At 44.0% G+C, this 15,779-nt stretch overlaps 1 protein-coding gene across 1 annotated transcript; it reads right to left on the bottom strand.

The window, feature by feature from the left end:
* Positions 1–511: 511 nt before the first annotated feature.
* Positions 512–15,779, bottom strand: LOC114039935 (lysosomal protective protein-like). Its single transcript, XM_027857864.1, is given in 12 exon segments — positions 512–644; positions 1,663–1,765; positions 4,228–4,317; positions 4,771–4,933; positions 6,279–6,409; positions 8,850–8,999; positions 9,535–9,619; positions 11,885–11,976; positions 13,467–13,616; positions 14,138–14,272; positions 14,417–14,528; positions 15,610–15,779. Coding segments are annotated over 11 exon segments (1,365 nt in total). The 3' UTR covers positions 512–644; positions 1,663–1,678.

Raw genomic sequence — 15,779 nt, forward strand, 5'->3', positions numbered from 1 at the left:
TACAGATGTGTCTTATAAATAAATACCTTATCTGCCTGAAGGCAGGATACTGGACGAGATGATCTCAGAAGAAGGATTGGTTTTCGGAGGAAGGAGCAGACACTTAACTCATCTTGTGACCAGAACAAGTCCTTGTACCTTTCTAAAATGGGAATAATGGTGTTTGTGCTGCTTACCACACAAGGTTGTTGGGAGGAGGACACTTGGCAAACTGTAACATATTATATAGATGTGAGTCGGGGTGGTAGGGCTGGCTATTATTATCTCTTAAAGTTCCTTCTGTCTCTAAGATCTCAGAGTCTATGATTATGCCTCACTTTTCTCTCCTGTCTTAGGAGGTATGCAGCCTGAGGCACACCTCTGTACATTTGGGGGTGAGGAAGAGATGTTGGGGGGGAAGGGGATAGAAGCTGTCAGAGAGACTCATTCTCTCTAACATGCCTGAGGTTAAATGAAGACCAAGAAAACACTTGGGAACTTCACTTTTTATTGCAGAAATTGATATCTTTTCCAGTCCTTGAAAATTTGCAAAGTATTGTTCATTTGGGTAAGCTGGGATTGCTGGGTGAGCTACCAATTGTGGGAGTTTTTCAAGGACCCCAGGTCTGCTATCTCAAGATTAGCATGGGCAGCCTGAGAAGTATCTATGTGGGAAAAAAAGAGAAACAAGTTAAAAAGAGAGAGAGAAAATCAGCAGATAGGTTTCTATCATGCCCCTGGGGATTGATACTTTAGTTCAGAAAAGTATCCTTTCAAGGCATTGCTCCCATCTTTAGAGTTTCACAATGGTTTGGTTTTTATGTCTATCTCTTGTACATAGAACAATAGATAGGGCTTCAGATGTCCTGGTGGGGGATCTGGTTCTGAGTTCCCATTTTGATACTTTTTCTTGGCAAATCACTGAGTCACTTACCCTTTATGAATCTGAAAGAAGTGGGAAAAGTCAGACTCTCAGAACCTACCTCATAGGGATGTTGGGAGAAAACAACTCCATAAACCCTAAGCCTTCTATAAATGTGAGTCACCATTTCTTTAACATTTTAAAGTTTGTAGAGTGCTTCACAAATATTATCTTATTTGATCTTCGTAATAGCCCTGGGAGGTAGGTGCTATTATTATTCCCATTTTACAGCTGAAGAAACTGAGGCAGACAGAAGTGTTATGTGACTTGCCTAGAGTCACATGGGTATAATAAGTGTCTGAGGCCAGATCTGAACTCAGTTCTTCCTGAATCCAGGCCTGGTGCTCTATCCACTGTGCCACCATTTTATAGGTGAGGAAACTAAGACCCAGAAAATTTAAGCGACCTATTCAACATCACCTGGCAGGTTTGTGGGAGAATTAGGACCTAGATTTCAACCAGTAATCTCAGCACTGAGACCCATCTCCTACGTGGCTCCCTCTCCCCTATGTGTCCCTCCCTTTATCCTCTCCCTTTTTCACTCCTAACCTCTTCCACCACTTTTCTCCATTCCTCCCAGGCTATTCATCCTTTCCCCTTCCTTTTTCCTTCTTACCTGGTCCCAGAGGCCACAATACTAGTGACAGCTCAGGTGTCATCAAAGTGCCATACCCAGGATATGAAAGAGGGAAAGAGCCCCAGGAAGTGAATCCAGCAGCAGAAGCAACCCTCGGCCCCTGCTGCCCACCAGGAGTTCTTACCAGCAGCAGAGGAAGATCACAGGTATGTGGTGTTCCTGAGAAAAGACTCAAACATCTTCAGAGCCTGAGCAGGTCGGTAATGGGGAACCATGAGTCCAGTGCCCTGTGGGTCAGACAGAGAGAGAGGGGTGAAGAGGAGTCCAGGGAGGAGACAAAGGAGAATCCAAATGGGAACGAGGATACAAGCTCCCCCAATGTGGGCTTGGATTGTGGGAAAGTAGGGTCGCGTGGCCAGTGTGGCAGATGTAATAGGGATGAAGCAGTGCTAGGTATTAGTCTCTGAAATCATGCCTAGGGAATGAGAAAAGGTAGGACTAAGCAATATCTCTTGGCTCGGGCTAAGGCTATCCAGGAGATACCAGTAACCCCACAGAAAGATAGCAGCCAAAAGGACCTGCCTGCCCAAGGTCCCACCCGAACCTTACTACATCACTTCAATTCCATTCTGCTATGTGCAGAGAAGACAGAGTGCTGGACCTGGGAAACAAGAACAACGAGATCGAAATCATGCTTACTAGCCATGTGACCATGGGTAGATCATTTCAGTTCTCTGAACCTCAGACAACTTTTGAAGACTAAGTTATAGGAAGTTGTAGTTATGGTCAGTTAGGTAGTCAGTGACTAGAGTGGTTTAAGGTTTCCTGGAAGTTGGGATGACCTGAATTCAAACTCTGCTTTAGATACTTACTTAGCTCTGTTTTCTTGGGCAAGTCATTGAATCTTTGCTAGCCTCAGTTTACTTATCTGTCAAATGGACCTGAGTTCAAATCTTGCTTCAGACACTTAACTCTATAACCTTGGGCAAATCATTGAATCTTTACTAGCCTCAGTTTAATTATTTGTCAAATGGAGATAACCTCTCCCAGGGTTGTTGTAAGAATAAAACAAGATCATGCTATATATATACACACACACACTGCTTTGTGAACCTTAAAGCAATAGATAAATGCTAGCTATTATTAACTTGTACAGTTGAAATCACAGGTTCTGGATAGAATGGATGTGTACAGAGCACTGTGAAAGCTCTGCTCCAATCAGACTGACCTAGTCCCCTTCCCCACACCCCCAAATACCATCTATAACACAAAGAGGTGGATGGTATAGTGATAAAGCTACAGCCTTAGGTACGTGCTGTCTCCTCTAGAGGCAAGTCAATAAAGGATGTAAAATGCCTGACAGTAGAGACTGTGTCATATTTTTTTTTATCTTTGTATTTTTTTTTTTTGGGTTAGGCAATGGGGTTAAGTGACTTGTCCAGGGTCACACAGCTAGTAAGTGTTATGTGTCTGAGGCCGGAATTGAACTCAGGTCCTCCTGAATCCAGGGCTAGTGCTCTATCCACTGTGCCACCTAGCTGCCCCCCTATCTTTGTATTCTTTTCACCTAGTGGTGCACTGCACATAGTAGGTACTTACCAAATGCTTATTGAATTAATTTTAATTCACCTCCACCAGTGGTGGCTTTTGAGTTCTTTTGACCGAGACCTTCCTTGGGTTTCAGTTCCCCTATTTGCCTTATTGAGAACCTTAAGTATATAACCTGTAGTAAGATTATTTTTCTCGGCTCCCATCCTCCTCAGAAATACTCCCATCTCCATAAGATCATAAGGCATATAACCAGAAGAAACTTTAAAGTTCACCTAGCCCCTCGTTCTGCAAGTATAGTCCAGGGACCACTGGGGGTCCTGGAGGTCAAATATATTTTCATAATAATACTAAGATGTTTTAATTTCTATTTCAGTAACAATCTATAGAATAATCAATTGATAAATACTTATTAAGTGCCTATTATGTGTTAGGCACTGAGCCAAACACTAGGGATACAAAAAGAGGCAAAAGGCAGTCTGTTCCCTCAAGGAGCTTACAATCTAATGGGAGAGAAAACATGTAAACAACAAGATAGCTATGACCCACATGAACAAAAGTTCTTTGGTTGGGAGTCCTCAATAATTTTTTCTAGTGTCCATCATATTATATCCTATATATTTTTTAAACTATTTTTATTTCTTAAAGGCAGGTTCAATTCATTGTCTGTGGGGTGCAGATTATCTGTAAATGATTATGATGCCAAAAAACCCAACTAAACACACCACAAAAGGAATTAAAATGACAGCAAAAGAAGGAAAGTAAACATTTCAGGCTCTAGCTTGATCTTTAAAAAAACAACAAAATCAAATTGTAAAAAAATTTAGAAGAGTGTAAAGGGGCCCTGGAATCAAAAAGTTTGAAAACCTCTGATCTAGTCCAATCCTCTCCTTTTACAGAAAAAGAAACTGAGACCCAGAGAGGCTGAGTGATTTGCCCAAGGTCACAGAACCAGTAAGAGCGAGAGTCCTAAATAAATCCAGGACCTTGGGCTCTAAACCCAGATGCCTCCTCACTCTGCTAAGCTGCCTCTGTCCATTCACACCTAGTTCTGATGTTTTCATTACGGGTTCCCTTCAACCTCTCAGAGCCCTTCAACAGTTTGGAAAGATTCTCTCCCTTTGAGCAGCCCCGAGGGGACCAATCATGGGTTCAAGTCCACCAAGAGCTCCAGTGGTGAGCAGGTGACAGAGTACCTTACCTTGACAGTGAGGAAGGTGATTTGCTCATATTCCTTGAAGAATCCAGCAACCTGCCTCTTATAGTACCAAGGCCGGTAGAGAGTCATCACCTGTAAGAACCAGGGAAAGTGGGACAGCCTGAGCTACTGGCCTGTTAACAGCAAATTCCATAAGCATTTGCTAAGTACCTACTGTGTGCTGGGCTCCTTGCTAAGCTGGAGAGGATACACAAAGTCATCCTGCCCCTAGAATCCTCCTCACTCCTTCAAAGCCATCCTTAGGGTTGCCCCAGCCCTCTCCTGAGGCTGCAGCTACCAGGGAGGAGAAGTTGGCTCTTAAGCATTCAATTTGAATTTCTAACCACCTTTCTAATAAATTTCTAAACACCTTTGCAAAGCTCTTCTCTACATCTCCCCCACACCAGAAAGCTGGCTGTCCTTTTGTAACTTCTTTTAGAAATCTGATCTTCCTGGATACAAACATGTTCTAAGCAAGAGGTTCCCATACTTCCTCTAAGCCCTCCACCTTGACCTTCTAACTCCGCCACCCCCTTTCCTTCTTACGGGCTGGTTTAGGAACTCCACAAACTTCTCTGCTCCCAAGAAGTTGCAAGCCATGTCAGTGTCTCCATTGTACACCAAGACACGGATGTTGCTCTGCAGTAACTCCTGGCAGAAGGGAGCCATATCCATGTACTGCCTCTGGTATTGAGAAGTCACCTGGGTGCTGGAGGGAGGAAGACGACAAGGAGGAGCAGACAAAAAAATATAGTAGAGGGAGACTGGGAGTCAAATCAAATCAATATCAAATCAAAATCAATAAACATTTATTAAGCGCCCACTCCATGCCAGGCACTGTGCTGGGAATACAAAAAAAAAAAAAGGCAAAAGATAATCCCTGTTTTTAAGGGGCTCTTAATCCAATGGGGGAGATAACATGAAAACAAATATTTAGAAAGTAAACTATATACAGAATAAATAGAAAACAATTAATAGAGGGAAGGCTAGAATTAAGAGGGATTGTGGAAGGCTTTTTGTAGAAGATGAGATTTTAGTTGGGACTTAACAGAAGCCAGGATGCTCAGTGGTCAGAGCAGAGGAGGAAGAGTGTTCCAGGCATGGGGAAGAGCAAGGGAAAATGACTGGAGTCTAGAAATGTGAGTACATGGAGGAGAGTAAGGTTCTAAAAGTCTAATCCCACAATCACAGGGATAGTCATTCAAATATATGAGGACAGTTATCATGTTTTTAATCTCTAGGACCCTTCCCTTAATTCTCACCCCATTCTCAGTAGCCCAGGAGCCTGAAGCTAAGTGCCCTGAGAATTGTCTTGCCAAATTACTGGCTTTGCCTCTAGCACAGAGCTTGGAGCCACCATCCAGTGAAGGAGCTAGATGCCCCAGCTACTGAAGATGAGGAAGAGAAAGTTCTCACCACCCAAATCCTTAGCACTGACAAGTGGTTCAACATCAGAAATGGATATGGTTTTATTAGTGGAAGTGACAGTAAAGAAGATACTGTGATTGATTGAATGAATGAATGAGCGCTTATTAATCCTTTACTAAATTCTAAGGACTGGGGATATAAATAGAAAATGGGGATTAAAATGACCATCATAAAGACCATGGAACCTTTCCATGTGACTTAAAGCTGAAATCTCCTTCACATGTGACTTCCCCAGTAGAATGTGAGCTCCTTGAGAGTAGAAGTTGTCTTCATTTTTTATTTGTAACCTCAGTGCTTTGCACCTATTATATACTTAATAAAAGCTTTGTCATTAAACTCATTCATCCATTCATCTCTCACCAGTTTCTTTATCTGACCTCAGCAAGTTCTTTCTACTGCAACACAATTTTCCCACTTAGCCTTCCCCCCCCAACACATGTTTGTCTCTGTTGGTAAGCACCAAAGGAAACCCCTGAAGTCCCATTGGGAGCTTCCCCAGCCATGATTGTTGTTTGTCCTTCATTCTCAAAGAGGACTATGGCATCAGGAAGATGATATCATTCTCTTCTTGGTCTTTTAAGAGAGACTTTCTTCCCCACGCACAGAATAGCAAACAACCGCCTCACCTGCAAGGTTCCCAATTGGGAAGGAATACAGGAATATGGACGGCCTGCCTCACGTTGTCCTGGTTCAACCACACATACATAGCTGTGGCACTGATGCACCTGGGGATTCCAGGGATGGGCACTCCTAGAGGCTAATGGCAAACAAGGAAAAGGGTAAAAGATTCAGGAAGGATACACATCAAAAGCCCAGAAACCCCTGGAACTGATTCCTGAGTTGCTCCCTCCCACTCCCCCTACCCCAAGACTGAACCTTCACAAAATCTTATTTGAGATTTAGGGTGCCTTTTAGGGTGCCTCTCCCTCTCTCCAACAACACCCAGGTTTCCTCTTTAACCCCTTATCCCAAGACCATCTCTTCCTCCCCATCTGTGCTCCCATCATAGTAATAACTCATGCAGTGCTTCAGGACCTCATTTCATCCTCATAACTCTGTAAGGTAAGTAGTACACATATTATTGTTCATTTTAGAGATAAGAAAATTGAGGCTCTGGGAGGTTACAAGACAAAGGCTCTTTCAACTACACCATGCTGCCCCCATACATCCAGAGTATAACTTCAGACAGGGAGGAAAAGGCAGAGGCAGTCTCAAGAATGTAATGGACGGTAAGGGAGGGACTGAACATAGGTAACTAGCCACTTTAAAGCCTCAAACCATTCCTGAGAGATACTTCCTGGGCTAGACACTGAGGGAGATTCAAAAGTTAGATGAGACAAGGACAATTCTAGAATAAATGAATGAATGAATGAATGAATGAATGAATATAGCATTCATTAAGTGCTTACTATGTGCCAAAACTCTGTTAGGCTCTGGAAATACAAACAGAAAAGCAAGAAGTCTTGTTCTCAAGGAGCTTACACTATAAGAGTAGGGGGTTATGACACATAGACAAATAAGTATGCTACAAGAATAAAATACATAAAAATTTGTAATAATGGTGTTAAAGAGGGGGCAAACATAAAGTTCTTTGTGAGGTCCTAGGAGGGAAAAGTCATTTCTGGCCTGGGAAGATTAGGGAAAGCTTTCTCTGAGAGGCAGAGTATGAATTGGGCTTCAAAGAATTAGGTAGGTTTGGAACCCAAAATTTTAAAAACAAAAGTTAAAAGAAATTGTTTTCACATGCAACTGGGAAATAAGATATACAGGAAATGGGATATAGAAATCTATCCTGCCCTACAGGAAAATTGAAGGGGAAGGGGATAAGAGAAGGGGGGGAGAAACAGAAGGGAGGGCAGATTAGGGGAAGGGGTATTCAGAATGCATGCCATCTTGGGGTAGGGGTAGGGACGAGATGGGGAGAAAATTTGGAACTCAAAATCTTGCGGAAGTGAATGTTGAAGACTAAAAATAAATAAATTAATTAAAAAAAAAGAATTAGGTAGGAATTTAACATGAGGAAAGGAAGGCATTTCAGGCAAAAACTTTATAAGGGTGTGAATGTCATCCTTAGTGACTTTTCTCTTAGTCTTGTACAACTTTTAGGTCAGCACACATATCCCCTCCCCCCCATCTCTACTCCTATTAGGGCCAAGGTTTCCTTGGTGCAAAATGTTCCCAGTAAACTGCTACATATATTTTTTTTTTCATTAGATCAGGGGTTTTTAACCTAGAGTCCATGAACTTGCCTTTTAAAAATTTTTATAATTGCATTTCAAAGTAATTTGTTTCCTTTGAAATTCTAGATTTATGTCATGCATTTAAAAACATGATTCTGAGAAATCTCTGGAGATTTCACCAGACTGCTAAAGAGATCTGCAGCACAAGAAAGATTAAGAATCCCTCTATTAATTTGATTAGCATCTTCAAATCCACCTGTATACCTTTTTTTTTGGTAAATATTTTTTTCCAATTGCATGTAAAGATAGCTTTCAAATTTCGTTTTTATAAGATTTAGAGTTTCAAATTTTTTTCTCCTTCCCTCCTTCTCCTCCCTCCTTCCCAAGATGTAAGCAATCTGATATGTTATACATGTGTAATCATGTAAACATATTTCCACATTAGTCATGTTGTGAAAGAAGAAATAGAACAAAAGGGAAAAACCACACACACACAAAAGGTGAAAACAGTATGCTTGGATCTGGATTCAGACTCTATAGTTCTTTCTCTGGATGTGGTTAGCATTTTCCATTATGAGTCTTTTGGAGATGGCTTGAATCATTGTATTGCTGAGAAGAGCTAAGTCTATCAAAGTTGATCATCTGTCTGCCTCTTTTTAGGCCAGTGCCTTCTATAGTGCATTGATCTTAAATGTTTGTTGGGATTAAATTGGAATCTCTCCTTTTCCACTTAATGAATCGCAGAAAAGTAAGAAGCACTCTCCTCAAATCACATAATATTAGCACTAAAAGAGATTTTAGAGGTCATCTCATCAAACCCTTTCGTTTTACAGATGCGGACAGTGGTGCCCTGAGAAGTTGGGTGAGTTGAGCTCTCAGGGCTCCCAGCTCTAAATCTGTCCCTCTTTCTGTCACACCAAGACGTCTCCCCCTTGTTCAGGGCTGCTGCCCAACAGGACTGGACACCCCAGCCTGACTCTGCCCTCCCACTTACAGAAGGTCCCTCTTCTTGCTTACCGGCACTGCCACGCTGAACTGGTATTTGCTATACAGGTTGCTCATGTCAGCGGCGTAGCGCTCCTGATATCCTGCAGTCCCCCAATATGGTGAGTGGAGGTTGTAGACATTGAGGCCCACCCCCTGGATCATTCTGTACGCCTCCAGGATCTGCGGAGAGACCAGGTGGGAGGCACTGCTAAACTGCCCACACTTCTTGGCACGGCTCCCTTCCTTCCTTCCATCACTGCCCACCCTAAACCTAGTCATCCCTTAAGGAAGCCACGTCCCAGGTAAAGGTGGGGTGGGATGGAGTGTAGTGGGACTGAGATTGTCTGGTCCATTCTCCTGAGATTACCCAAGAAGAGGTAACACGTACTGCCCCAGCACTGACCAAGCTAGAATCTACAGGATCCCCGAGGCTTTTTTGCCTCCCAAGTTTCAAAAGCTCAGGGTGCCCTCCTAACTCTGGGGTATTTGTGCCAGAGTTTCTAACCTGAGCCTTCCAGTCCTGGGGGTCAGGTATCCCTTTCCTTGGGCTTGGAGAGTCCCCCCACCTTCCCCTGTCCCCCAGCCCAGGAGTCCACGGAAAGAGGGGGAGAGCTAAGAGCCCAGGTCCCGGTTGGGGCTTAGAAGCACCCCGCGCGCCCCCCGGCCCGTCTCCGTAGTTTGCTGAACCTCCCGGGCGGGCAAAGATAGGACTTACGGAATCGAAGCAGGTGTCTTGGGTGCTGTTATAGAAGTTGCAGGCGTCCTCGGAGCAGCAGGAGGTGTTCAAGGAGTCTCAGAGGCTGCGGGCAGAGTGCAAGGGGAGTGAGAAGCGGGGGAGGCGCGCATGGGCTTCGCGCTGTCGCCCTCCCCCAGGGGGAGTTTCCACCGAAGCCAACCCCAGCCACCCTCCAATCCGGAAAGGCCAGTCGCATCCCACCACCTCCTTTCCACAGTTAGGTTACGGGTCTGTTAGACTAACTGATCCTCTAACGCAGCGGCCGCATCATTGGCATTCCACTGGGCTGCAGCCAGCGACCATATTTAACATTATTATTCTTTCTAATGGTATGGATTCGAATCCGTGCGACCACTTCAGGAGAGTCCTTATTCACACTAATTGGGACCTGGCTGTACCTCCGTGAGCTCGGGCAACTCACTTAACCCCCCTAAGCCTCAGTTTCCTCATCTGTGAAATGAGTGGGATTGGACTCTATAACGTCTAAGGCGCCTTTCATTTCTAAAAATGTATGATCCTAGGGCCCATGAGGCTTGAGCTGGGAGATGAGTGTCATTTTGGGGGCCAGGGCTGCTGGGGAGGTCGTTCATACATTCAATGAATCAATCAGGCAATAAGTATTTGTTAAGCTCTCACTATGTGCCCCAGGCACCGTGCTAAAACTTTTGGGACACCCTGTATAGAGGAACTTTTTGTAGGAAGAACAGGAAACAAAGCAGGTGCCATCCACTGGGATATGGGGAACAAATATTTGGTACATGAAGGCAAAGAGATATCACTGGGCTGTTAGAAATGAATGTGGAAAACGCAGGGAGGCTTGGGCAGTCTTCAATGAAGTAATGCAAAGGAAAGAAAGCAAAACCAGGGAACCGATGGGAACTTGGACCACAGCGTTATCAATGACAACAGCAATGATAACACCGACAAAAAAAGCAATCAAAAGTGAATGTTCCCTGGTTACTGTGAATGAGCTTAGCTCCAAAAAAGAGATGGGGGAAGGCACCTTCCCTTCCTCTTTTTCAGAGTTGGGAGATTCCACAAGGGAAACCCAGTATACATTGTTGGTTAGTTTTGAAGAACAGTATTCTTCTCCTCTTTCTTTTTATTCTTTATTATAAAGGATGGCTTTGATGGAAAGAGATGTAAGGGAATAAACCAGTGCAGGGATAGAGCACTGACTGGGCCTGGAGTCAGGAAGACTCTAGTTCAAAGTCACTGGCACATACTTACTAGTTGTTTTACCCCTAGGCATCTTGGTCTCAGTTTCCTCATCTGTAAAATGGGGACTATAGTAGCATACCCTCCCAGGATTGTTGTGAGAATCAAATGAGAAAATATTTGTCAAACACTTTGCTGACCTTAAAGCACTCCATCAGGGCTAAAGCTCTTAGGAAGGAGATCTAAAAACAAGAGACATTAAAAAAGGTTTTAAATGTTTACACCATACAAAGCCACTGTGCTGGGGTATACAAAAATGAATGAAACAGCTCCAGCCCTATTGGAATTTATAATTCAGTAAGGAAAATAAGGCAGATGTGACTATGATGGTCATGGTAACAATGGCTTATATTTATAGAGGGCTTTATAGCTGGCAAAGTGCTTTATATCCATGATCTCCTGGGATCCTCATAAAAACCCTAAGGGAGAGCTCAGGGCAGGATAATCTCCATTTCATAGAAGAGAAAAGTGAGTCCCAGAGAAGTTAAGTGGCTTGCCCAAGGCCATACAGATAGTGTAAACTCAAGAATTCTAATGGAGAACTTCTACCATTCAGTCAATCAATCAACAAGCATTTATTATTTTTTTTTGTTTGTTTTGTTTTTGTTAGGCAATGGGGTTAAGTGACTTGCCCAGAGTCACACAGCTAGTAAGTGTCAAGTGTCTGAGGTCGGATTTGAACTCATGTCCTCCTGACTCCAGGGCCGGTGCTCTATCCATCTCACCACCTAGCTGCCCCATCAAGCATTTGTTATGCACCTACAGTGTGGCAGGCCCTTCTGGGCTTTAGGAATATAAAGGCTCTTTCCATTAAAAGTGGAAATTGCCTTTCATGGATTTATTGATGTTTGAGATGCAGCCACTTTACCTGTTCGGTCCATCTTGGTCCATTCTCTTTCCTCATAATTGCGGTATCTATTGCCTTCTTACTTCTTTTACAAATAAGCCTGTCTGGCTGTCCCTGCCTTTCTTTCAACCAAATGATGCAACTGAGGGCTGCCGCAGATGGGAAAAAAAGGCTCCTTCTGACCTTGCTAAAGTTTGTAGGGGAGAAGGGCAGGATGAGGAGGGAGAGACAAATACTCACTCACAGACCTCCCTCTAAGCTTACTTGTCTCCAATGATGCCATGGTAGTAACTGAACTCAAGGAGCATCTCATCATTGAGCTAATAGTTATTCATTCCGTTCCCTACACCAAAGCCCTGAATGGGAAAGATTGCTTTGTAGGTCCAGGAAGCCCCAGCACAGGCTGCACTGCTTTTCCATCCCAGACTGTCTGTGAAAAAAAGCATTAGATGAAGGGTTTAGAAAAAAAGGGGGGGGGGGGCAAGACTGATTGTTTTGTGTAAATTCTGGGGCTGGAAGAGTAAGTGGTACCTGGCTCAGGCCTGGACAGAATCGGTACCTATATTTACTGGGGTGTACGGGGTGTTCAGGAGAACTAGCAACTTTGGGGTGAGGGCTTTTGTTGTTGAGTCATTTCAGTCATGTCTGACTCCTATTTGGGGTTTTCTTGGCAAAGATACTGGAATGATTTGCCATTTCCTTTTCCAGCTCATTTTACAGGTGAGGAAACAGAGGCAAACAGGGTTTGCCTAGGGTCACACAGCTAGTAAGTGTTTGAGGCCAAATTTGTATTCAAGTCCTCCTGACTTCAGGGCCAGTGTTCTATCCACTGCACTACCTGGCTACTTGGTGTGAGGGCTTGCCAAGCTCTTTTCAGGGCAACTTTTGGTGTCCACCTGATTCACCCAGCTCCTACCTGTAGTTCCCAGAGGCTGTAGTATGTGCAGCTGCCATACCCTTGTAAACTGTCTCAGCAGATGGGCTAAACTAGGTTGAGGGTAACTGATAGGCCTCAAACCTGTCAGTGAGTTAAGGGGACGTCTACCCCAAAGATGTGAAGACTTTCCTCGGTAGAATGGGTGATGAGAACAATTAGGTCCGATGGCCATGAAGGCTGCTAAAGCAGACATTGGGAATGTTTAGCGCTTAGTCAGGCATCAAAGATGCCAAGGTCATCTACTGTATCCCAGGCCATTGCCAGGCATCTTGACCTTTGTCCTGCCACTGGACTTTTTTTTATTAATTTATTTTGATTTATCAACAATAACTTCCATAAGCTTTTGAGTTTAAAATTTTTCTCCCCCTTCCTCCCCACCACACTTCCCAAGACAGCACACAATGTGATATAGGCTATACATAAACATTCCTATTAAACATATTTTCACATTAGTGATGGGAGGAACCACCAGAAAGAGGAAACAAAACTCAACAGAAGAGAAAAAAATAGCAATTCAACTTTCATAGTTCTTTCTTTGGATGTGGATAGTATTTTCCATCAAGAGGCCTTTGGAGATGTCTTAGATCCTTGTATTGCTGGGAAGGGTTAAGTTTATCAATATTAGTCATCGCACAACGTGGCTGTTATTGTGTACAACGTTCTTCTGGTTCTGCCCACTTCACTCAGCATCAGACCATACAAATCTTTCTAGGTTTTTCTGAAGTCAGCCTGTTCATCATTTCTTATAGCACCTGCCACTGGACTTTGATGACTCGGGAAGAAAGAATAAGGCTGATGACTTAGTACAACTCTGCCTCACTTAAATCCAATTCATGCACAAGTCAAGATGTTACCCTTGACATCATTGATCCTCTTCAATGATGAAGGACAAACAACACCTGTACTTACTTCGAAATTGATGGAGGCTGGACCATTAACAATTTGAGCACTGACAGAGGGCACATAGACCCTGCCATAGAAGTCATTGCTGGTGAAGCTAGGGAATTTGGTGAAGAACATAAGGTAATTTGGTAAGGCCTGGCAATTATCAGCCACCACCTATAGACCAAAACCAAATAGTCATAGAGTCATAGAATGTCAGAGCTGTAAGGGACCTTGGAAGATAGAATGTCAAAACTAAAAAATGTCAAAAACTAAAAGAATGTTAGTCCTGGAAAGAAAGAGAATGCTAGAACAAAGACAGATGAAAGGAACCTTAGAAAATAAATTACTAGAACATGGAATGGCAGCTGGAAGGGACCTTAGAAGACAGAATATAAGCTCATTGATGTGAATGTTGGAGCTGAAAGGGGCCTAGGAAAACAGAATATTAGAACATGGAGTAACAGCTGGAGGGGACCTTGGAAGACGGAATGTTAGAAAATGCCAAATGGAGGGATCTGAGCCTATTGAACCATAGAATGCTAGAGTCAGAAGAGACCTTGAGATCATCTAATCTAATCCTTTTTTCCGCTTAGGCTGGGGCCATTTTGTTCTTGCATTTAAAGGAACTTGAACTCTCCTCCTCTCACCCCCACACACATACAGAGGCCCTGTCCCTTTCCCTCATCTCCACTCACCTGCTGATCATTAATTTTGTAGTTCTGGCTAGAGGAGTAGGAATAGCCCACTCTAGCCGGTAACTCCAGGTACAGCACGTTAGCCACTAGATTCCAACAATGGGGGTTCATGTAGAGGGAGCCATCATCATTTATCTGCACAGAAACACAGACAGATGGCATTGGCCTGCACAAAGTCACCCACTCACTGTTTGAGGTTGAGGCCAGGACAGAAAAGGAAACCCAACTCTCATTCTCTCTCCAACCCTCCCCCAGGCCTGGGAATTTCCCCATTCTCACCCTGTAAGGGCCATTCTCTGCCAATAAGCCTTCCATCGATCTGCAGCCAGGGCCTCCATTCAGCCACAGCACCAAGGGGCCAGACTCAGGGTTTCCCTGGGACTCCATAAACCTATAAGGCCAGGAAGAGAAAAATCCCTCTCCTCTGGTGAGATTGGCAGCTCTTCTAAAGAAGGCAGGTTCACAGAGAGGGTTCCCTGTTCCTGAGGATATTGGGGAAGGGAATGGGAACTTGGGAGCTAACCACGGGTAGGTATATATTAGGAAATGACTTAGGATGCCCCCCCTTTTTATTTAACCACCTCCAACACCACATTTGGGATTGGCCTGAGACCTGTGAAGTGGGATAAGTTCCAGGATCTAGACAGCCCTTGTCTCACTGCTGCAGTGATGGAGTTCTTGTCTCCTGGGGGTGGGGTTTTGTGGGAAGTGATTGATTTTTCATCTTTTCCCTCCTTGTCTGTTCCCTTGCATCATGCCCAGCCCCCTATGTCCTATACTTTGTTGACTAATTGAGAATAGGATCAGGAAGTTTTTCTGTTCTATAGGGAAGGGGGTTGAGTTTTCTGTTCTACAGGGAAGGGGGTCACAAGATTCTAGGATGTACATCTGGAAGGGGTCTTCGAGATCATCTTGTCCAATTTCCTCATTCCACAAGAGGAACATAAACCCCAGAGAAGTGAAATGATTTTTCCAAGATCACCTAGCTGGGAAATGGCAAAGCCAGAATCTGAAGGTCCAGTGCTCCTTCCATAAGACTGCAATGTGGCCTCTGACCCAGTGAAATCATAAGGAACTTTAACCAGGGCTGACCTTGGAATCTCCTGGAGTCTTCAAAGGGGTCTGTAAAGAGATTTCTAGGGGTCTATGAACTTAGGAAAACAAATGACCGATTGACATTCACTAACCTTTGACTTCCTTTGTAAGCCTATGTATTGTATTTTATGCATTTAAAAACCCGATTCTGAGAAGGGTCCACAGGTTCACTAGACTACTCCAGGATTCCAGGGTACAAGAAAAGTTCTATTCCATAGGCTTAGCATCCTGGGTGATAACAGAGGCAGAAGCAGGGACCCTGCTCAAGGAGGCTGAGACTCCCATGTTTTGCCCCAGGTAGTGATGCTGTTTAGTTGGGCAGGTCACTAAATCTTTCTGGGGCCAGGGAATCATCCCTCTCATGTCACGGAACTCACCAGTAATGGAAGTATTTGTCAGAACCAGCTTGGAGGTAGCCAGACCACTCCTTGAAGTTGGGTAGATCAGCCAGGCCAGGAAAAGAGGTGATAAGGTCTGGGGCATATTGGCTGGTGCTGAGGCACCAGCATAGGCTGGAGAGGGCCAGCAGGCTGCACAATAGTTGCAT

The sequence above is a fragment of the Vombatus ursinus genome, unplaced genomic scaffold (genome assembly GCF_900497805.2).
Source record: "Vombatus ursinus unplaced genomic scaffold, bare-nosed wombat genome assembly UNPS02012515.1, whole genome shotgun sequence".
In the NCBI taxonomy this organism is placed as follows: domain Eukaryota; kingdom Metazoa; phylum Chordata; class Mammalia; order Diprotodontia; family Vombatidae; genus Vombatus; species Vombatus ursinus.